This window comes from Oreochromis niloticus, unplaced genomic scaffold (genome assembly GCF_001858045.2).
Source record: "Oreochromis niloticus isolate F11D_XX unplaced genomic scaffold, O_niloticus_UMD_NMBU tig00008064_pilon, whole genome shotgun sequence".
NCBI classification, from domain to species: Eukaryota; Metazoa; Chordata; class Actinopteri; order Cichliformes; family Cichlidae; genus Oreochromis; species Oreochromis niloticus.
In genome coordinates this window covers 118,093-140,755 of record NW_020328944.1, presented here as the reverse complement: position 1 = coordinate 140,755, position 22,663 = coordinate 118,093, and the positions used below count along the sequence as shown (strand labels likewise).

The 22,663-nt window shown below is 41.4% G+C and overlaps 1 protein-coding gene and 1 long non-coding RNA gene across 2 annotated transcripts; both read left to right on the top strand.

Moving 5' to 3' along the window:
* The first annotated feature begins 4,461 nt into the window (after positions 1–4,461).
* LOC102078299 (uncharacterized) lies at positions 4,462–7,294 on the top strand. The gene is made up of 4 exons (XR_268420.4): positions 4,462–4,552; positions 4,630–4,654; positions 4,780–4,886; positions 6,346–7,294. It is a non-coding gene; the product is annotated as an uncharacterized LOC102078299 (long non-coding RNA).
* Positions 7,295–19,301: 12,007 nt separating this feature from the next.
* Positions 19,302–21,791, top strand: LOC109200269 (zinc finger BED domain-containing protein 1). Its single transcript, XM_019355781.2, has 4 exons — positions 19,302–20,319; positions 20,730–21,309; positions 21,399–21,406; positions 21,511–21,791. Exons 1-4 carry the CDS (start codon positions 19,353–19,355, stop codon positions 21,789–21,791), a joined length of 1,836 nt encoding a protein of 611 aa, XP_019211326.2. The 5' UTR covers positions 19,302–19,352.
* Positions 21,792–22,663: the final 872 nt, after the last annotated feature.

Genomic DNA, 22,663 nt, shown 5'->3' with positions numbered 1-22,663 from the left:
CATATGTAGTGTTGATGTATGTGTGTTCTAAGGTGCATTTAAAACCCAGGAGGGCATGGAGCTACCTGCCAGAGCAGCAGGTAAGCGTATAGCCCCTCCTGCTAGCCCTCAATGTCTACGTGTATTTAAAATTGAGAGGTGGGCAACGACGCCAGGGGTGAGGTGTACACCCTGATGGTAATTTGGAATCCGTGTAGCGTGCCCACCCCCAAGATCCTATATGTATGTGTAATGAGAGTGTGAGTAATGTGAATGTCTAAGTTGTGGGATAAAATTGAGGCAGAGGCAGCCAGAAGGGGACAGAGGGGGGGGATGTCTCCTCTGCACCCTGGTGACACACCCCTACCCCAAGGCCCTGCATGTGTGGGTGATTGTGGTGGAGCGGGAAGAGGGAGGCAGCTGGAGATGGGGAGGGAAGGAAGGGAGGGGTAAGTGACCCCTCCCTGGGGCCAGCTCCCCCGCTGACCAATATCAGTGTACAGCACTGCCTTTTCGAGTTGTATCGGACAACTTTACATATTTAGGGATTAAAATTACAAGTCAATTTCATAATCTTTTCAAGCTTAATTTCGACCCACTTGTGGAGAAAGTCAGGCAGGATTTGGACAGATGGTCTCTACTCCATCTGTCTGTAGCAGGGCGTATAAATACGATTAAAATGAACATCCTTCCAAGACTTTCTTTTCTTTTTCAGTGTGTCCCTGTATTTATCCCAATTTCCTTTTTTGTTAAATTAGACAAGATTCTCTCTGGGTTCATTTGGAACAAAAAAACCCCTAGAATACGCAAGACATACAGTGGCTTGCAAAAGTATTCGTCCCTCTTGAAGTTTTCCACATTTTGTCACATTACAGCCACAAACATGAATCAATTTTATTGGAATTCCAGGTGAAAGACCAATACAAAGTGGCGTACACGTGAGAAGTGGAACGAAAATCATACATGATTCCAAACATTTTTTACAAATAAATAACTGAAAAGTGGGGTGTGCATAATTATTCAGCCCCCTGAGTCAATACTTTGTAGAACCACCTTTTGCTGCAATTACAGCTGCCAGTCTTTTAGGGTATGTCTCTACCAGCTTTGCACATCTAGAGACTGAAATCCTTGCCCATTCTTCTTTGCAAAACAGCTCCACAACTGCCTTGTGACGGCCTCAGAGGTTGTCTAAGAGAATGTTGGGAGCAAGAACACCATGAAGTCCAAAGAACACACCAGACAGGTCAGGGATAAAGTTATTGAGAAATTTAAAGCAGGCTTAGGCTACAAAACGATTTCCCAAGCCTTGAACATCCCACGGAGCACTGTTCAAGCCATCATTCAGAAATGGAAGGAGTATGGCACAACTGTAAACCTACCAAGACAAGGCCGTCCACCTAAACTCACAGGCTGAACAAGGAGAGCGCTGATCAGAAATGCAGCCAAGAGGCCCATGGTGACTCATTTTAGCAAACTCGAAAAGATTAAATTCACCCTGCGTGGGTCTATGGCCAAATTTCTTGAGATCTGGCAACCCTTTTTTGTCAGACTTTGCGGTCCCGCAACACTCCCAATTAGCCAGCTCAGACTTAATTCTATTTTATCTTATGCTTAACTATACAGACTCTGTGCCTGCACTTTATGATGGCATTTATTTATCTACTTTATACATATTTCTTTTCTCTTACAGATTTGACTTATCTCGACAACTAAGCTGACCACTCATTATGTTTGTGTTTTTATTTATTTATTTATTTTTTGTGTTTGTGTAGGGGTGTGGGTTCTGAAACACTGCACATCTCTCTTGTACACTCAGGAACTGCTATCTTGTACTCCAGGGTTTTCTATTTGTATTATTAGCTTGGATGCTTTTTTTTTTTTTTTTGTACACCTACTGGTACTCTTGTAACTATGGGGTAGGAGTGTATGTTTCATATTGTTTTATGTTCTTCAAAAAAGAAAACGGCATATTGTTCAATTTGTCTTTTGTAAAAATGGATGCAGAAAATTCAATAAAAATATCTGGGAAAAAAAAAGAAATCTCGGTGGCAAGAACAGCACTGGGGCTCAGTCCCCAAGGCCAGCGACCAAGGGGCAGACCAAAACGGTGATGGATGGACCGAATTAAAGACGACGTGAAGAAGATCGGCGCGAACCTGAATGATGCCCTTGACCATGCTGAATGGAGGTGGCTTTGCAGAAAAGTGGAACCTGCAGAGCGGGAATAACGCTAGGAGGAAGAAGAAGAAGAAATGATCAGAATTATAATATTTCTGATTGTCTGAGTCAAAATTGAATCGAATCAGAATTTAATTGTTTATAGAATTCGAAATCTGTACCCAGCCCTAGTCCAAACTAAGGAAACACACCATCTGTGCTTTCATACATGTGAAGATCTCCATGTGTTGATGTGCTTTTATATGGTCTTCACATGTATGAAAGGACAGACTGCATGTCCGTTTTTAACAAATGAAAAGCACAAGTCAAAAGCAGGGACGTGTCTGGCAACTGATGTGGTGATCATTTAAATTAGAGTAAAAAATTAGACTAGTCTAAAAGACGAGTAAACAACAAAAATCTAAGTGAGGCTTTACATTTTATCGGTCTGAAGTTGTGTTTTAATATTTATCACAGTTTGGATTTATGAACCTTCATGTTACAGTGCAATGATATCACATAATGTAAACATAGACCCACAAATTAACCTGAAAAAATGTGATTTCAGAGCCCATTTGCTCCTCAACATGGACAAGTTATATATCAAAATGGGAAAATATTTGTCCTCACTGAAAGAAATCTTGTGGTTTTCACATAAACGACCTCAGACTCCTATAATATCTGATAATTCTGGTCAAAACCTGAAGAGCAGGGTCTCTTTAACCTGCCACCGTGCTGATAAACAACAGGAACATGAAAACACTGCGTCTTCTACAGTGGAAACTGCTGGCAGGCATGGTAAGAGGATGTAATCACTGTAATCACTTTAATGTAAATGGGGTTTATTTAAATGGTAAATGGCCTGCATTTGTATAGCATTTGTTTGTATAACATGGTTTATCAGTGCAGCTTCGGCCATGTTGATTAACTGCGCTAACTGCATCCTATTTGCATGAAGAGCCTCTGCAGGCTGACTGTTTCACGCTCACAGAGCCACAGAGGGACGATTTCCACCACGGTCAGCCGGTTACAACCAAAACACGTGCCATCCTCAGAACAATCACTTTAACTAGTCATCCAACCTCAGCTTTGGGTGGTGCAGGATTACTGCTGTCAGGTCTTCTCCTCTGGTTTGTGCAGTCACCGCACAGCAGGGAGGCTTCAAACCCTCACAGGGCCTTTCTGTGGGGACTCTGCATGTTAGCTTAAGTGTGAGCTAAATAAAAAGCTTTTAGATGTGAGATACACAAAAGTGTTACACAACAAGTGTTTAACTTTGTCATCGTGCAGCAGAAGTCTAAACCTTATTTCAGCCGAACAATGAGGAAGTTCAACTGACCACAGTCTGTTTCTTCTAAAGGTTTATCATTCAGATAACACCAAAAAAGCTCTCTGTGTGTTTCTGTGTGCTAATAATGGGTTAATAATGGGTAATAACATATTATTAGGGTTAAGACACCATCCTTATGTACTGATGTTTGTGCCCTTTTGGGACAATCTACTCAAAGTTTTGTGTATCACAAAGTATTAAATAATTAAATTAAATTAATATTAAAGTAAAAGGAAAATATATTTAGAAAAAGAACTGTGTTAATCATCCCACTGTGGGTCAGAAAGTCCAGAGAAGTATGTTGGCTATAACTCTGCATGATGTGACCGGATGCAGCAGGACACCCATGAGTACCTGAAGTACTGCTGTTCAATTCAATTCAATTCAATTTTATTTTTATTTACTCATGTATATTGTGTCACTCATCTGTTCAAGCTCCAGATGTTAATGAAGCTATTATCACTGTACTTCAGCATCTTAGCAAGTCCCCAAAACAGGAATTTAACATACTACTGCTACTAGTACTAATACCATTACTACTAATACTAATACTATTAATATTACTGCTCCTTTGATCATTTGGTAACTACTGTAACTATTCCAGGTCACAGATGAGGTGTTGCCCTGAAAGGAGGAATTTAAGTATCTCAGGGTCTTGTTCAGGCTGATTGATGGATCAGGGTCTGCAGTGACACAGACCTTGTAGGTAAAGCTGTTGATTTACTGATCGCTCTAAGTCACGAGCTCTGTGTAGTGACTGAAAGAATGAGATCACTGATACAAGCAGTGTAAATGAGCTTTCTCCAAATAATGACTGGCACCATTTGAGCTGATCTATGAGCTATGGAAGCTTGTAAAAAGCTGTTGCACTCACAGAGTTCGTCATATTTGCTGACTGTGTCCACACATGGAGCCTTTTAGAGAACATGTGTGATGACATCTGATAAGATCTTTGTGCTGTTTCTCGTTTCTGTCTTCCTCATTTTCAGGCTGCCATGCCCCTTTGCTCAGATAAAAACCTGAACTACTGCAGATCAAACCACTCCGTACAGCTAAGTGAAGATCACAGACCTTTCAACTGAGCAGGTATGTGAAGCACTTGGGTCACAGTTTGGTCTGAGTTCACTTTCCTACATTTCATTGGTTTCTTTCTTCTGTTGCAGTTTTAGGACAAACAAAGCAGTGAAGGTGAGAAAGTTTGAGATTTACTACTTGAATTTGGATTTAGCTGCCTTAAATTCATCTCTGGTTAGCTGTTTATTGGCGTTCACTGATTTAAAGTGGATCATAAACATGTTGTTTCAACGGTGCAGATGAAGGTGATGCCCTGCTTCATGCTGTGTGTCCTGCTGGCAGCTGGAACCAGTCTGGCTGTGGATGTGAACTGGCTGACTGAAGTTGTCAAAGCCATCAGGGACAAGTGAGTGAAATTTATTATGTCATTAACCATGGCAGGAAAACCACTGTCTCCTTATCATCCATGTTTTGGTTTAATGTGCTGGTTAGTGCATTCGTTCAGCCCAGTCTCACAGAAAAATGTAAAATGTTCCAGGTCTGCACCATGATTGTTTTGAAAGATTTATATGGAGACACACAAACCTGGAAACTGATGGATTTCCACCCAGAGCAGTTTGGTCTTTGTCAGTGAGTCTGCATAAAAGTACGGCTCCCACAAGAGAAAAGAGACAGCTTAATTCACCAGCAGGTTTACCCAGACTTTATACCGTCCGTGGCAGAAACTTGTTTTTCAAAACTCTGCTGATTCAGTCCTGGTCATTTATAATCTTAATGTGTTCTTGCTGATATATTCTGGAGCAACAGCCAACATTCTTCTGCTATTTGTTCTCTCATACATGTGCTTGAATTCTCTATTTTTTGAATGCCAAACTATTGCCATGATTCTACTTTCTGTGCTTGTGTGCTTTAGTTAGTCTTTAGCTCCTATCTGTTTAAGAAATAATCCATAAACCTGCAAGGACTACAGATGAAAATTGGTCTATATCACATCTGGCCCTTTGTAGTTTTCATGTTTGAGAACACATATGCTGTCATACATGCTGAATGCTGTGTTTGAGTCAAAACATACTTCATAAATTAAAAAACCATTAGGCCACTTTTAGAAAAAAGTAACTGGGTTAAAACACAAAGTCTCAGATGTCAGAACAAAAATAAATATGGTCTTTAAATTAAGTAAATACAACCTGAGATGGACAACAGCATAATACATGTTGGTGTGTCATGTTAGTCATTATTTATTTAACAAAATGCCAAAATGCAGAACCAGAGTGTGAAAAACCGAGTCCAGCCCTTGGTTGTTTCTGTCATTTAGTTTTTCAGACTGTCTCTGCATGTTGGCTCAGCTACTGTTCAATGACGGTGAATTTGTAAAATGTCATGTATTGATTATCTGAGGCTATATTTGAATAAGACCTGCTGAGGACCAGATGACTTCATTACAAAAATCACAATTCATGCCCATTAACGCAAACACATTGACTGTTTGTTTTGCTCTAAGACCGGGCTGTTATACATCTGTCAGTAGTTTCTGTTTTTATCAGCAGCGCTAAGTGGCAGAAGCTCAGGCTGGTACAGATGCTTTATATTGAATTTGGTTCAGTTTAAGTTTAATCAAACTTTTGGATAGCTAACCCTAACTAACCTAGACAAACACAGCTAGTATCTGCTGGCTGTCTGTTATGAGGGGACCTCGACAGCAGACCTAATCACTAAAGTTGTGGACACATATATGTGACAGACACAGATGTATCAGAGTACCTGTAACGTGTCTGAAATGATCTGAGATGTTTGTTTCTCATTTGGCAAATACAGAATTTCTGTGTCACATTAAAACTTCTGTGTTCTTCTCTCTTTGTTGTCAGGTACAAGATAGATGGACAGTTTTGTCTAGCTGCAAACATCCCACTGCAGTGCGACCCCAACACACTTAATGAAATACTCAGAGACGACAGCTATGAAGAAGTGAGGACAGTCATTGGGGAAAGAAACTCTGGAGAGCGTAACGTTTATGAAGGCAACCGAGTGGTTATAGCCAGGTTTCGAAAACCTGAACACGCAGAATATCGAGTTCTACAAAAACTAAAACAATTGAGCCAAAACAGCGATGGAAACTTCCTGCTCCTCTACTCTTATCTCTCCCCATGTAGCAGGTGTACAGAATTAAGTGATAACAATAACATCCTTAAACAGATTAACGAGTACATTCACAGATGGACAGACAGAGCCTTTGTGTTTACAAAAGTTTATGACAAATCAAATTCTGAAACTCAGTCTGCAGTCGGTGTTAGCACACACAGAACCATAGACAGAGAGGAGTTGATAAATTCACTTCACGCGCTCGCGTCTTCAATGGGCCTCAGAAACATATTTCGTTGTGATGGACCGCGTAATTCTGAGTTAGAGTGTCACAGCTGCTATCCAAATGGCATATATTTGGAGTTTTGTATTAATAACAAAGCTAGCCCTCAACAGGCAGAAAACCATAGATGGGAAAGGAGACAGAGTGAGAGCAGCAGAGTAGAAAGAAGATGGGGAAACAGGAGCAGCAGTGGGAGCAGGCCCAACAGGAAAAACATGGGTGGAGGCAGCAGCAGCAAGCGGAAGATGTACAGGAGTCAGAGTGAGAGCAGCAGCAGCAGCAGAAACAGTAAAAAGCCAGAAGACACAAAGGTGGAGGCAGGAGCAGCAGGAAGTGAAGCAACCATAGTAGCAAGAGAAGGAGCAGAGAAGGAAGTACATGGGGAAGCAGGGGGAGGAGCAGCAGTAAAAACAGGTGGAGGCTCCAGGAGGAGCAGTAGCAGTAAAGGTTAGAGGAGTTAAAAACAAACCATCATCCCTGAAGTCAAACTTCCTTCACACTTTTAAATGATTTTTTTCCCAAACATCATTTAAATTCTACTTAAAACAAAATATAAAAAATGTTCTGCCGTGTTTTTTCTGAATAAAGTCTTCAGCTTCAAACCTGCTCTGTGTCTGTCTCTGTTACACCGAACATCTGCAGATTAGACTCGATTTACTGATGTCAGTCCCACATCGAGATATTTATTGAGGTACTTACCGTCATTCTGTTTATAATCCAACAGTGCACAGTTGAATGAAAATACATTTCCAGGCAGGTGTGTTGAAGTCCATTTTTTGACATGGAAAAATAGCCATATAAATGTTATGGTCCTGGGTCGATGACCCAGTGTTTTGGGGTTTTGTACTTTTACTTTGATTTCATCATGGTTTGTGACTGTTTGTGTTTTGGGTTTCTGTCCTAGTGTTTCTAGCTCCCTAGTTTCGTGGTACTTCCTGAGTTCTGATTTTTAGGTTTTGTTATTTGACCTCCCAGTGTTAATTCGGTGCTCCCTTTGTTCTGTGTCATCCCTACCTGTGTATCCCCTCTAGTGTAGTCAGGCCTCTGTGTAAAGCCCACGTCTCTGAGTCTGTGTCTTCGCGCGTGTTTTGAGTTTCCTTTTTTATTGTGAAAGTCTGTCTTATGCCAGTGTGTTCAGGATGCGTTTCCCCTGTCTCGTCTTGTCGATCACAATCAGCTGTGCCTCCCTCCTGTGTGTAGTTTCCTCATTCCCTTCTGTGTATTTATAGTTTATAGTGTTCGTTGCTAGTCCGTCTGTGTTTCTTCCCTGCGTGTTTCTCCCGGAGTTGTCCGTTCAGGTTTGTTTTGTTAGTCACTCCCAGACTAGGTCACCTTTATCAGAATCAGAATCAGAATACTTTATTGATCCCTGGGGGAAATTATTTTTTGTTACAGTGCTCCATTATAAACCAACATTAACAAAACAGACAACACGCTAACTAAGAATAGTACAATATACATATATATATATATACATAAGTCACACATTAATAAATAGCTGGAAAGAAACATGTAGTTGAAGCAGTAACCAGTGTGTTAAGTGGATGAGTTGTACAGGGAGATGGCCACAGGCAGGAATGATTTCCTGTGTCGTTCAGTGGTGCTTTTCGGTAATCTCAGTCTCTCACTGAACGTGCTCCTGTGACTGACCAGCATGTCATGGAGTGGGTGGGAGGTGTTATCCAACATTGTCTTTATTTTGGACAACATCCGCCTCTCTGACACCACCTTGAGGGAGTCCAGCTCCATCCCCACAACGCTACTGGCCTTACGGATCAGTTTATCGAGTCTGTTGGCATCTGCGACCCTCAGCCTGCTCCCCCAGCATGCCACAGCATAGAGGATCGCACTGGCCACAACAGACTCGTAGAAAATCCTCAGCATTTTCTGGCAGATGTTGAAGGACCTCAGTCGCCTCAAAAAATAGAGACGACTCTGGCCCTTTCTGTAAAGTGCTGTGGTGTTTTTAGCCCAGTCCAGTTTATTGTCAATATGTACTCCAAGGTATTTGTAGTCATCCACAATGTCAACACTGACCCCTTGGATTGAAACAGGGGTCAAGTGTTTCCTGGTCTTCCTGAAGTCCACGATCAATTCCTTGGTCTTTGCCACGTTGAGCTGCAGATGATTCTGCTCACACCACGTGACAAAGGAGTCGACCACAGCCCGGTACTCTGTCTCATCATCCCTGCTGATGCATCCAACCACCGCTGAGTCATCAGAAAACTTCTGAAGATGGCAGGTCTCTGTGCAGTGGCTGAAGTCTGTGGTGTAGAGGGTGAAGAGGAAGGGGGAGAGGACAGTCCCCTGTGGTGCCCCTGTGTTGCTGATCACCTTGTCCGACACACACTGTGGGAGACGTACATATTGTGGTCTTCCTGTCAGGTAATCAACAATCCAGGACACCAGAGAAGCATCCACCTGCATCGCTGCTAACTTATCACCCAGGAGGGTCGGCCTGAAAGCACTGGAAAAGTCAAAGAACATGACCCTCACAGTGCTCGCTGGCTGGTCCAGATGGGTGTAGACACGATCGAGCAGGTAGATGATGGCGTCCTCAGTTCCGAGACGAGGCTGATAAGCGAATTGAAGGGGATCCAGATGTGGTCTTACTATGGGTCGCAGCTGGTCCAGGATGAGTCTTTCCAGGGTCTTCATGACGTGGGAGGTCAGTGCCACGGGCCTGTAATCCTGGGGGCCACTGGGACGTGGCGTCTTTGGAATAGGGACGAGGCATGATGTCTTCCACAGCACTGGTACCCTCTGCAGACTCAGACTCAGCATAAACAGTTTATGAAAGACTCCACACAGCTGGGGGGCACAGGTCTTGAGGACGAGGGGACTCACTCCGTCTGGTCCAGCAGACTTGCCTGAGTGAAGTCTCCTCATTTGCATCTCCACCTGGTATTGAGTGAAGGTGATGGGTTTAGGTTTTGTTTCTGTTCGCGCCCAGTGTGTTAATAAAAGCTCGCTTACTTCCAAGCCAGTGCCTGTGTCTGGATCCTGTCTCACATTCATCACACATCTGCCTCCGCAGCCGTGACAATAAATATATATAAGAGAGCATCAGAGAGACTTTATTATTCCCAGAGGAAAAATTAGTTGTCATAGCAGCAAATACACAACAAACATCAAGCACACACCAATTTGTGAAACTACAGGAATGTCTTAAAGACATAAGACCTGATGACCTCTAATTTTCTGCCTCTAAATTCAGATAAAACTGAAGTTATTGTACTCGGCCCTGAAAATCTTAGAAATATGGTATCTAACCAGATTCTTACTCTGGATGGCATTACCTTGGCCTCCAGTAACTCTGTGAGGAACCTTGGAGGGATTTTTGACTTCCATGCACATATTAAACAAATATTTTGGACTGCTCTAAAATTAGAAATTTACTGTCTCAGAGTGACGCTGAAAAACTAGTTCGTGCATTTATTACTTCCAGGCTGGACTACTGCAATTCATTATTATCAGAATGTCCTAAAAACTCCCTGAAAAGCCTTCAGTTAATCCAAAATGCTGCAGCAAGAGTACTGACAGGGACTAGAAAGAGAGAGCATATTTCTCCTGTTTTGGCTTCCCTTCATTGGCTTCCTGTTAAATCCAGAACTGAATTCAAAATCCTGCTCCTCACATACAAGGTCTTAAATAATCAGGCCCCATCTTATTATAATGACCTTATAGTACCATATCACCCTATTAGAGCACTTTGCTCTCGCACTGCAGGCTTATTTGTTGTTCCTAGGGAATGTTTCTTGCTTCATGTGTGAGCGGTCTCTGGTTTGAATCCCAGATGAGTCTGTGTGGTGCTATATAAACTCTAGGAAGACATTAATTCTCCTTTACAGATTGTACTGTAACTTTCAATTTTGTAACAAATGTTTAGAAGAAAATGATTTTTCTTTCATTTGTTTTGATACTAACTGAAACCACAAAGCTCCAGTTTCACACCCCAAACTAACCAACTGTAATGCTTCTTTTCATCAGTACGATAGTTTTCAGATTTCAATTTCACATTGATCTATATTCCCCACATTCTGTCATGTCCTTAAAGATTGTGACCCTGATACTGCAGCCGATCTCTCTGATCCATTTCCTGTTATCACTTCAAATAGAAATGAGGCTGTAGAGGTTTGGTGCGTGCAGAAAAACAGCTGCAGGGCTGCTGAAAAGACTTTTAGTTTCCACTTTTAACCCCTGTCAAAGTCAGGGGTTAAAAGTGGGACAGTGTTTTTGTTTTGCTAACTCTCCATGACACTCTAAACTTCAGGCTGCTCATCTACAGTCAGCCTCCTCCATTGTCTCTTGATGCCCACTCACACTAGTCAGCTTCTGCGACAGGTGGGTGGGGTAACTGCAGAGTTACTCTAGTTTTGCATTTTCATTTTCTTCGTTTGTTTTTAGTTTAGTTTAGTTTCACTTACGTTCTATTGTGAGTTTATGTATTTCAGTTTCGTTTAGAGAGCAAGAGAGTAATAATAACTAACTGAGGAAATAAAAGTAAAACCCTTCAAAGTGCTGCAGAAAAAGAAAATATTTCACTCTTGTCAGTCACCTTAAATGATAAAAACTGGACTTCACCACAGGCTCTAACTTGGCTTTCCAATTTAAAATCACTGTCCAACTTAAAACCAAGGTCAGTAATACCAGGTTTAACATAAACATCTAGGGGTCCTAAATCAACAGAGGAGGACTCACAAGGACCACTAGTTCCAAACGCCAACACCTCTGTTTTCTTATCATTAGAATTTAAGAAGTTTAAAGCCAACCAAGCTTTAATGTCATTTAGACATGTCAAGAGAGGTTTTATGGAGATGCCATCCTTCTGCTTTAGCGGCAAATAAATTTAGCAGTCATCAGTGGAACAATGAAAAGAGATCCCATGCCTTTTAAGGATGAAACCCTAAGGCAATATATACAGTAAAAAGAGCCCTAAACTTGACCCCTCTGGGACGCCACATGACAGAGAAGCAGACGATGATTTGGAACCGAGAAGCTGACAGAGAAAGTTCTGTTTGCCAAATAAGACTAAACCAATTAAGTGCAGTGCCACCAATACCCACAAGATCATTTAATCATTTAATCAAGATACTAGAATTTTGAATCTACTGTGTCAAAGGCAGCAGTCAGGTCAAGCAAGATCAGAACAACGTGGTTACCAGAATAAAGACCTTTAAGAATGCAGATTCTGTGCTATAAAGGGTTTTAAATCCTGATTGAAAAACCTCAAGGATGCCATTACATCTATAAAATATTTCAGTTGACACAAAACAATTTTCTCTAACACTTGGAAAGAAAATGCAGCTTGGAAATCAGTCTATAATTAGCTAAAACTGTGTGATCAAGGCCAGGTTTCTTAAGCAGTGGCTGCACTACTGCATGTTTGAAAATTGCAGGAACCACACCAGAGGACAGACTGCTGTTAATAATGTCAAGGACAGACTGACATTACTACGAAAACTTTCTTTTAAAAATTGTGGAGGGAAAGGATCCTGGGGGGAACCTGCAGGGTTAATATGGCGCCCCACATCCTCTGAAATGGAGAGAATCACAAGCTCAAACTGAGTAAAATCAGCAGTGCAAGGCACAGAGACAGAGGGCTCAGAGTCAGGAGCTGTGATAAGAGCCCTGGTGGTGCCGAACTTTTCAATAAAAGGTCGTCATCATGTCTGGCGATTATACCTCAGCAGAGACTTTGTTTGGTGAATGACGCAGGTCAGAAATAATAGAAACAGAAACAAACTTGGGAGTGACAGATGAGCAACCACACACACCGGCGCCATCTTGTTACCAGTCAGGTGTGAAGAACAGTTAGACCAAAGGTTCATTCAAGACTTTTTATGTGAAGGGAAGGATTTTAAACTGGATTCTGGATTTATCAGAAAATCAGTTCCACTCGATCTGTTTCAGGATGGCTGAGTGGTCTAAGGTGCTGTGTTCAAGTTGCAGTCTCTCCTAGAAGTGTAGGTTTAAACCCCATTTTGAGTAGTTTCTGCTTAGTTTTAAGATTTACTGTCTTTAAACAAGTTCCTTTAGCTTACTGAAATGTTGCCCTTTAGCTGATTGTGTCTCGTTTTAAGTGTAATGAGATAGTTTTGACTAGAAATAAGAGAAATATACTTGGTAAGATTTAGAGTTTTTGCAGTGTGTGCTCCCAAAGCTGCCTCTTTTGCAATCTTATCTGCAAAAGCATTCCCTAATGTGACTGGATCTTTCCGTCGGGTATGTGCTGCACATTTTAAAACGGCAATTCTACTGGGCAATTATACTACTTCCAGCAGATTTTGCAGGAGTTTGGCATGATCTACAGGTTTCCATGTAGAGGTTGTCATACCTCATCTTACCTACTGCGCTGCAAGGAAATGTAATGTAGCAAATGCATATTGGCTATCAGTGTATATTGTCACATTTTGTTTCTCTGTAGCTTTACACGCTTCTGTTAAAGCTACTTTTTCTGCTGCTTGAGCAGACATGGAACATGCTAATTGAACTGCACGGATAACTTTCTCACTATCTACCACAGCAAAACCTGTTTTAGCCTGTCCCTCTGCTGTTTTAAAACTCAAACCATCAACAAGCCAAACCTTTTCCTGACCAAGTGGCACAGTGGCTTACGCTCCTTCTCCACGTACTCTCTACACTCATGAGGATTTCCCTCTTCCTCCGTCGGCAAAAGGGTTGACGGATTTAGAGTTGTGCACCGCTTTATGGTTATGTGTGGTTGTGAGAGCAGCAGTGACATTAAAGACAAGTGTCTTGCAGGTGACAGAAGTGTCATCTTAGTCTGCAGCAGTAAAACTTTGGGAAAAGTGCTGTTAGTCCCAGTCACTTGGCATTTGGGCTGTTCACAGAACCAAAATTCCATCGCTGAACTTCCTCCTTCGCATGGCACCTCACGGCACCTGCAAGTTAGTAACTGACACTCCTCTTTTGCCACACGGCTCTCGCCATGTGTCAACTGCACACAATGAGACATGCACAAGAATGTTGCACATTCTTCGCCAGGGTTTCCCTCTTGGAGCAGCTCCACTCCAAACCTGTAACCCTGTGTATAAACATTAGTGAGCTGTTAAATGTTAAGCATGTTTAACTCCCAGCTCCACCCGGAGCCTGTATCCTAGAAGACAAAGTCTTTAAGTTAAAACAAACTTCACATTTCCAAACAACAGTAGGTCATAAGAGTAATAAAGTATTCAGCATCACAAAGACAAATATCATTGCAGGTTTATTCTCAACTCATTAAACCCCTACTTTCTTTTTTTTTTTGCCATAATTTGCTCCAAATCATTGAACATCCCAACTTCATTCCACATTGTAATCAGTGACTTTCCTCAAGTTTGTCACTCACTATGAGCCCAATAGTGGTCAGATAATGAGCCCCATATTAACTACTCTGTAACCACTGCACATCTGTTCAATTGTCACCTGTCTGTCTGTGCTGAATCCTTTACAAGCACTCTTAAAGGAAAACAAACGTTAGCAAAACACACGGATCATCCTGGTGGTCAGGCGTAGGTCAACAGGTTCCACAGGTGCTATAAAGGGTCATGAAGTTAAGACTGCTGTAACACTGTTCTCAACACAGTATGTGTCTCACACAATATTCACATTTTCCCCTGTAACATTCACAGCAATTTAAGTAACACAATGACAACATTTAACAATTTGACTCCAACAACCCCACTGGTTGTGAGTGTGTAAATACCTCCACTAGTTAGCTTTGGCTGCAGTTAACTTGGGAGGAAGGGGTGGGTCTCCCATGACAAGATGAAAACCAATTATCTGGGATACATACATTTAATGATGCATGTAAATATCTCTATCAATTAAATCTGGCTTGAGGTCTGCCATTTTATAAATTCAGTTATTTCTCTCAGAAATGTTGGATCTAAATTACAAAAGTGTTACAGTTATACTGTCACTGGTTAGTGTAAATGTCTCATTGGGACATAGAAACCTTTAAATTCAGTCCCATCACCTCATATTGAGTGTCAAAGAATATCTGTATGTAAATAGCTGTACAAGCTGTTTACAGTCAGAATTTATAAAAACTGTAATCGTAAACAAATTCAAACATGTGAGCTTTCTCTTTGTGTGGAATATCAACACTGTGACTTCTCAGAGTGTAAATTTTACTTCAGCACAACCAAAAACTGAGTTGTAGAAGCATCACTCCAAATGTTTTGTGATAACAAGAAAAAATACCTTTTCAGTACACGGCCTAAATTTCTTCCCCGACTTCTTCTTCCATCGGCTTTGTCTGCTGGTTTGAAGACAATAAAAAGACAATTTAGTGACTTTATCTGCATCATGCAGCTTGAACGTGTCGTGTAACGGTGTTATAGCCATAGTTATCCCTCTCATCTGTCAATATGACTTTACTGTACAGCATATGGCCGATATGTGAGGAATACTTATATAATATGATGACAGACATTTGGTCTTACATAAAATATGAACAGACATATACATATATATATATAAATAGACCCACAAGACAAAATACGACCTTAAATGTCCTTTAAGTGGCAGAACAAATGAACAAACACTTCCTCACTTACTTGAGATGAAATCAGCTCAGCTACTTTGAAAATAGCTTCTAACTGGTTCCTCCTTTAACAGGAAGGCTTCTCGGGGGTAAGGCCATCATGCAGTCCAGCAAACTTTATGGTTCTTCTTTGATTCAACAGGAACTGTTAGAAAAGCCTTTCAGTGCCTCCAGCTACTGTTTTTTGCATCTTGGGGGTGTTACGGCCCTGGCCGTCTAGAATTTGTTTCTGTCTGTGTCTTTAAGAATCTACAGGTCCTTCCTGATTGGACAGCTAGTGGCGGCTGATTGGTCCCCTTATCAGGTGGCTGTTTTAAAAGATCCCTCACCAGTAGTTGTCAGCGGCAGCAACTGACAGCAGCAGACCCATCCTTGGCCTCCAAACTCTGTGACGTTTGTCTGTGTGATTCTTGAGACCTACTGAGCTTTGTACATAGTGTGTAGATACATTTTCACTTGTAAATACTACATTGTAAATAGGCACTGATGCAGAAGGGTTGAGCTGCCTTATTATTTTCTTGTACTGTTTTCTCCTGTTTATTTCAGTTAGAGAGTTAGGTATAGCATTTGTCTTTTGTTTGGTTTTTGTTTCACAGAGGCTTTTGTTTGTAATTTTGGCTTTTGTTCACCCCAGAGCTCAGCTTCAGTTTAGACAATAAATCACCTTTCACTTAAGAAATTGGCTTCTGGGTGTGGTTTTGGAGACCAGGGTGGGGTCACTTCCTTTCTAACCCTTATGTTATGTTCCTGTACCCCTAGACTGGGGTGTAACAGGGGTCGTGGAATAAACTTTTTGAATTTGCGCCCATTAACGTGGGCTACACAGACAACTTCTACCCAGGCTCCAGCTCCAACAAGGATGGCTCTGATGAATGTGTGGTTTTATAGATGATTTTCTTTCTTCCAGTGGATTGGATCTCCTGTTTGTGACTGTCAAGAGATGTATTCTAATACACTTCTTCAGCTAAGAATCAGAGAGGAGAAACACACAGGTTTACTTGCATGCAAGGGCAGTACAGAGCACTCGCACTGAGAGTGAGAGCTCTGAGACACGCGCTCTGCCACTGCCCTGGTCTTTATTTATACATCAGTGGGTGCGTTTGATCATTACATTGGAATATGGATGTTTAGGTGTGTGTGTGTGAGAGAGAGAGAGGTTAAGCTGTGACCCCGTGGAGACTTCCTTAAACCTGCTGGTCTGGAAATCCAGCAGTTCATTTAAATAAAAAGGCACTTAGACTAAAACTGACATAGCTACGTTTATCCTACCGTAAAATTGGAAAAGAAGTTACGACGACCTCTCACATTTTCCCAGGATGTGGGTGTGAATGCCAGTGCACTCTTGAATGCACACAAAGTTGTTACAGACCTCCTAGGATGAGACATTCTTTCAATATGCCACCAACTATATACTTCTAAACACAAATGATTACATGCAGTATTCTACCATAAATAAACATATTATTAAAAGATTATACTGACTACTAAGTACAATTTCACATTGACAGTGACTGAGACACAGATGAGAGTTGGTGAGTCTAGCAATATTTCTGAACTGTTACCCTCCGACTGCTCATTTCTTAATGCTCCAAGGAGATCAGGTAGAGGAGGAGGAATATTGACTTTTAAGAAAAAAAAAACTTTCACTACAAACAACTCCATGTACTGGTTTCCCCTCCAGCTTTGAACTTCTCATATTTGAACTGGGACGCTCTCAACTGGTTGTGTGTGCAGTAATCTATCGGCGCCCAAGTTTAACAAAGATTTTTTAAATGACTTTTCATAGTTTTTGGCTGAAATTGTGCCGAAACAGGATCAGATTATAATAGTTGGTGATTTTAATATTCATGTCTGTTGCCCTGATGGACTGCTTGTTCAGGAGTTTTTAATCTTATTCAATGTTTTGACCTTGTACAGTCTGTAGAAGGCCCTACACACCAGCAGGAGCACACTCTTGACCTGGTGTTATCATATGGTTTATCTGTTTTTAATTTGGAAATTGGGGATTCAGTGTTCTCTCATCACAAACCTGTTTCTCTTGTGCATGAGTTTAAAGCTCGAGCTCCACCCCGCCGCTGCTCTCTTCTCCTCCACTTTTATAAAGAAAATCTTTACCGACCCTGAGATTACTTATTGGGCCCACCCCAGATGAGCTGCTTTTGCAGTTCCAGGAAACCTGTACTCAGACCCTAAACACTGTGAACACATTAAAAATCAGGCGCCCAAAACGTATTCCTCAGCCCTGGTTAAATGAATCCACCCGAGCAGTCAGGCGTCAGTGTAGGAGAGCAGAGTGAAAGTGGAAGAAAGACAATTTGCAGGTTTCTTTTGAAATGTTAAAAGAATGTTGGAAATTTGATCAGAATACAGTGAAAATGAGAGAAACAGATATTTTTCTCAGATCATTGTGTTAAATTGTCATAATCCCCGTGTTCTCTTTAAGACTATCAGCTCTACTCTAAACAACCCTGAAAGCCTCTGTTGACACATGTAATCAGTTCCTTTCTTTCTTTGTAAACAAGGTCGAGTCTATCAGGTCAGCAATAGTACTTCCTACATGTGACCCATCGGTGTTTATTCCATGACTGTAAACATGTTTCCATTTGTCACTTCAGTCTTTACTCTGAAATACAGGAAATGACATCATGGCTCAAAACCTTTGTCGTTCAAACAATTCTTTATTTAACTTTTTTTTTAAATTTATTTAAGAACTTAAACAAAAAGAACTTTAATAAAATACATTCAATAAAAACTTGAGAACAGGAAAATGATTATTCATCCAGCCACTGAAAAAAAAAAGGTAACCACTGAACACAAACACTATAGAACAACAGTTTATAAAGATTAAAATGGAACTACAGGAACATTTTGATTCATAGCCTCATTAGAACTTTAAGGAGAGCCGATCTGAACTCTGTGGAGCCTGATCTCCAGGGTTTTAAGTTGGACTCTGAAACCAGAAGAGGATGTTTCTCTCTCTTCAGATTCGCTGTCATCCTGTGATGGGAACGATTTCAGCCCTGCATGATCACGCTGATGTTTGCACAGAGCAGATAATGAAGTGAATGTTTTGGCACATTGGTAACAGTGAAACAGTTTATTAGTAACGTGGGATCGTTTGTGTGCGGAGTATGAACTGAGATTACTGAAGCTCTTGTCACACTGCTCACAGCTGTAGTTTCCTTCCATGTGTGTACGTTCATGCTTGTTACGATGACCTGAACGTGAGAAGCTTTTGCCACAGTGTCTGCACTTGTATGGTTTCTCTCCTGTGTGGACTCGTTTGTGTCTTTTAAGGTCACTTGCAGTGGTGAACGATGACCCACACTGATCACAGAGGTGCTTTTTGACCCCACTGTGAGAGAGTTCATGTCGTTTTAAGTCACCTGATGTGGGGAAGCTTCTCCCACATTCTTTGCAGTATTTCAGTTTGTCTCCAGTGTGTTTACGTTGATGTATTTTTAGGCCGGTTTGCTGACTGAAAGTTTTTCCACAGATGTCACAACGAAAGTCTTTCCCACCACCACAGCGATGACAGGGTTGAGAAGTGGATCCATCTGTGTCGCTCTGCTTCTAAACAAAGACACAAAGACAGTGTAAGTCAGTCCTTCAACACTTTTATCCTGAACATCGCCTGAAATAAAAAGCATCTCTGCAGACGTCCAATTACATTTTACTGTTTTGATTAACACACTCAGTTTACTGGGCTACAATAACTACAATACTACCACCATAATACTACAGTAATACTTATTTAATATTACAGTAACATCTGACTTACACTTAAGTACTACCACACTACTGTTTTTAGGGTACCCATGCTAAACTACTGTAACACTTAGGGCTGAACGAAATATCGCATTTGCGATAATATCGTGATATGATCAAGTGCAATTTTCTAACCGCAAAGGCTGCAATTATACTCTGTTTACGTGACATGCGCGAGTAAAACATGTGATATGATCAAACGAGATTGTCTAACCACAGAGGCTGCACTCTGGTCACGTGACACGGGGAGCAAAGTTTTGAAACAGTCTACCAAGAGTGAACTATCAAGCAAAGCTGTAGCCTACACAATGGCCTCAGGTTCAACAGAACCAGAGCCTGCGGGGATGCTAGTACCAAAGAGGAACTGCACATCAGCCGTGTGGGAATATTTTGGATTTAAAAGAGATGATGTCGCACAGAGTCAGGTACTGTGTAAAACCTGTCTTGGTAGAGTTTCTACATCTCGGGGAAACACTACGAATTTGTACCAGCACCTTAAGACTCAGCACAAAACAGAGTATGATAGATGTATGGCTAAAAAATCTAGTAGTGTGCAGAATAAACCTAGTAACGTTACTCGGCAAGGATCACTGACCGAACTGTTTGAAGGTGTTACGCCATATGAACGCACTTCAAAACGGCACGTGGAAATCACCAAAGCAGTAACCCACTGCATCGCGAAAGACATGATGCCCGTCAATATGGTGACCAAGCCTGGGTTCAATAATTTGGTAACTACACTGGATAAGAGGTACAGAATGCCCTCCCGCACGTATTTCAGTCAGACTGCAATACCCGAGCTACATATGCAATGTAGGCGGAGGGTTGCAGCGGAGTTAAAGGCTGTTGAGTTTTTTGCGGCGACAACAGACATGTGGTCAAGCCGTACAGCAGAGCCCTATCAAAGTCTGACGGTGCATTACATTACCGAAGACCTCCACCTCGAAGCTCGCAGCCTACAAACGGCCTACTTCCCCGAAGACCACACAGGGGAAAACATTGCTGCTGGCCTGAGAGAGGGGCTTGCGTGTTGGGATCTCCCTGAAGACAACCTTGTCTGCATAACGACGGACAACGCGTCAAATATGGTGAAAGCAGCACAGCTGAACGAATGGACCAGGCTCCAGTGTTTCGGACACAGATTGCATCTTGCTATTGGTAAGTTACTGCCGTGAGAGAGAGAGAGAGAGGGAGAGAGAGAGAGAGTGTGTGCGTGCGTGTGCATGCATGTATGCGCGAGCCTGTGTATCACTCTCTCACACAAACACACCACACTATTATTTATCTTGTTCTTTACTGCTGTTAATTCTAGATATGTTATGTCAACCCCACACTGATGTACCCACCTCTTCTTATGTATTTTCTTTTTTGTTTTTGTCTTATGGTCTTATGTTCTTGTATGTCATGATGTATGTAACAATAGCTTTGGCAACACTGTTCCCATAGTCATGCTAATAAAGCAACTTTGAATTTGAGAGAGAGAGAGAAATGGTGAAACCTTGCATCATAACTGCAATTCTATGTCTAACACTAATTTTACTTTTTACTTTATTTTTCTTTCCCTCCAGAAAATGCAATCAAAGATGGTAGAGTATCAAGAGCAATTGGGCTGTGCAAGAAGTTGGTGGGGCACTTCTCGCACAGTTGGAAGAAAAAGGCAGCACTCACTGAGGCACAGAAGGAGCTTAAGCTTCCTGAGCACTCTCTCATTACTGAGTGCCCTACAAGATGGGGGTCCAAAGAGAAAATGATTGCCAGAGTGCTGGAACAGATGAAAGCCATATCGCAGGTATTGACAGGTGACCGACATGCACGCTCCCTCATCCCAACCTGGCAGGATGCTGAAGTGTTGGAGTCCATTCATAAGGCACTGCATCCTCTCTCCGAATTTACTGATGCTCTTTCTGGAGAAGAGTATGTGAGCATCTCCTACCTCAAGCCAGTTCTCCATCTTCTGGCAACATCAGTCTTGGCTGAAGATGCTGAGGACACTGATCTGACTAGATCAATTAAAACCAAGGTCCTGGCATACCTCAACGACAAGTATAGTGACCTCAACACCCAGGAGCTTTTGGATGTTGCGTCGTTCATGGACCCTAGGTTCAAAACGCAATACATCAGCGCAGACAACCTTCCTGCCATTAAAAGGTAAATCCTTGAAAATTATATTTCCACAAACACATAATATTTATATATAAGCTAACTGCAAAACTAATGTCTCTCTTCCCATCTGGCAGGAGAAGAGGTCTCGCACTGAAACTGCTCAAAATTCTCCAAGTGCACAGGCCTCTGGGGGAAAGGCAAAGAAGACTCTTGGTAGTCTTTTTAAAACCAGTGTGGCCTCTTCAGCTTTGCCTCTGCCACTTGAAGATGTCGTGGAGGCAGAGTTGAATAGTTACCTGTTGACCCCTGTCATTGACGGAGAGGATGATCCCTTAGCCTGGTGGAAGGTGCACAACATTCACTTTCCACGACTGTGCAAGATGGCCCGCAAATATCTGTGTGTGCCAGCCACAAGTGCCCCCTCAGAGCGTCTGTTCAGCACTGGAGGGAATATAGTGACCTGCACTCGCTCATCCTTAAAGCCAGCAAAAGTAGATATGCTGGTCTTCCTAGCAAAAAACCTGTGAGCTAGGATGATTATGGCTAGCTGAGCCATACTCATTGTGCACTTTAGTTTGTGCTGTGTTGCTGTTACTTACTGCAGATAATCAAGATGTTCAGCCAGTTTTAATTTAAAGGCGTGTTTGTGTGTGTGTTTATACAATTGCTATTATGTTTGCACTTTATGTGTAATGTTACTGATTGCAGAGATCAGTAAGATGTGTGTATTTTTTATTTATTAGTTTTATTTATTTAATATTATTTTTTAATTTAATGACTGTCTAGTAGTTCACAGATGTCGAAAAACTGAGTGTGGTAAAGCCACTGATTTTTTTATGTATATTTCTGCAATCTGCACATTGTACTGACTTTCATTTTAATGTTTACACCAGGGTTCCTTGTCAGCACTTTATGCTCAGATGTTTGTAAGCTAAAAATAAACTATTGTGTATGTTCAAATATACTGTTGTGATTGAAGAAGTTAAATAAAAATGTCAGTCATCAATTCATGCATCACCTCATGTCATCATAACAGAGGTCTGTCTTCCAGGAAAGAACAGTTTAAAATTAATGTAATATAGTATTGGCCATACTATATGATGTATTGCTTGTCTTTGTTTAATAATACAGAAGACAAAGACCTTAAAAAATAATCGCATATCGCAATATTGGGGCAAAAAATCGCAATTAGATTATTTTCCATAATCGTTCAGCCCTAGTAACACTGCAATAATACTAATTTAATACTGCATTAGAAACTCTGTAATTGTGCAGTTATAACACTCAGCTAACTGGGACACAAGAAAAACACTACTACCCCCAATGACACTGCAATTATAACATTAAACAGGGTTCTAGACTAACTTTTTGCCATGGGCGCACCGGGACAAATGTTGTT

What these genes read in the sequence shown, in the direction of transcription:
- LOC109200269 (XM_019355781.2), top strand. Translation starts at nt 19,353, where the DNA reads ATGATCAAACGAGATTGTCTAACCACAGAGGCTGCACTCTGGTCACGT. An exon ending in CAGATTGCATCTTGCTATTG is followed by an intron (nt 20,320 to 20,729) that starts GTAAGTTACTGC and finishes CTTTCCCTCCAG; the next exon opens with AAAATGCAATCAAAGATGGT.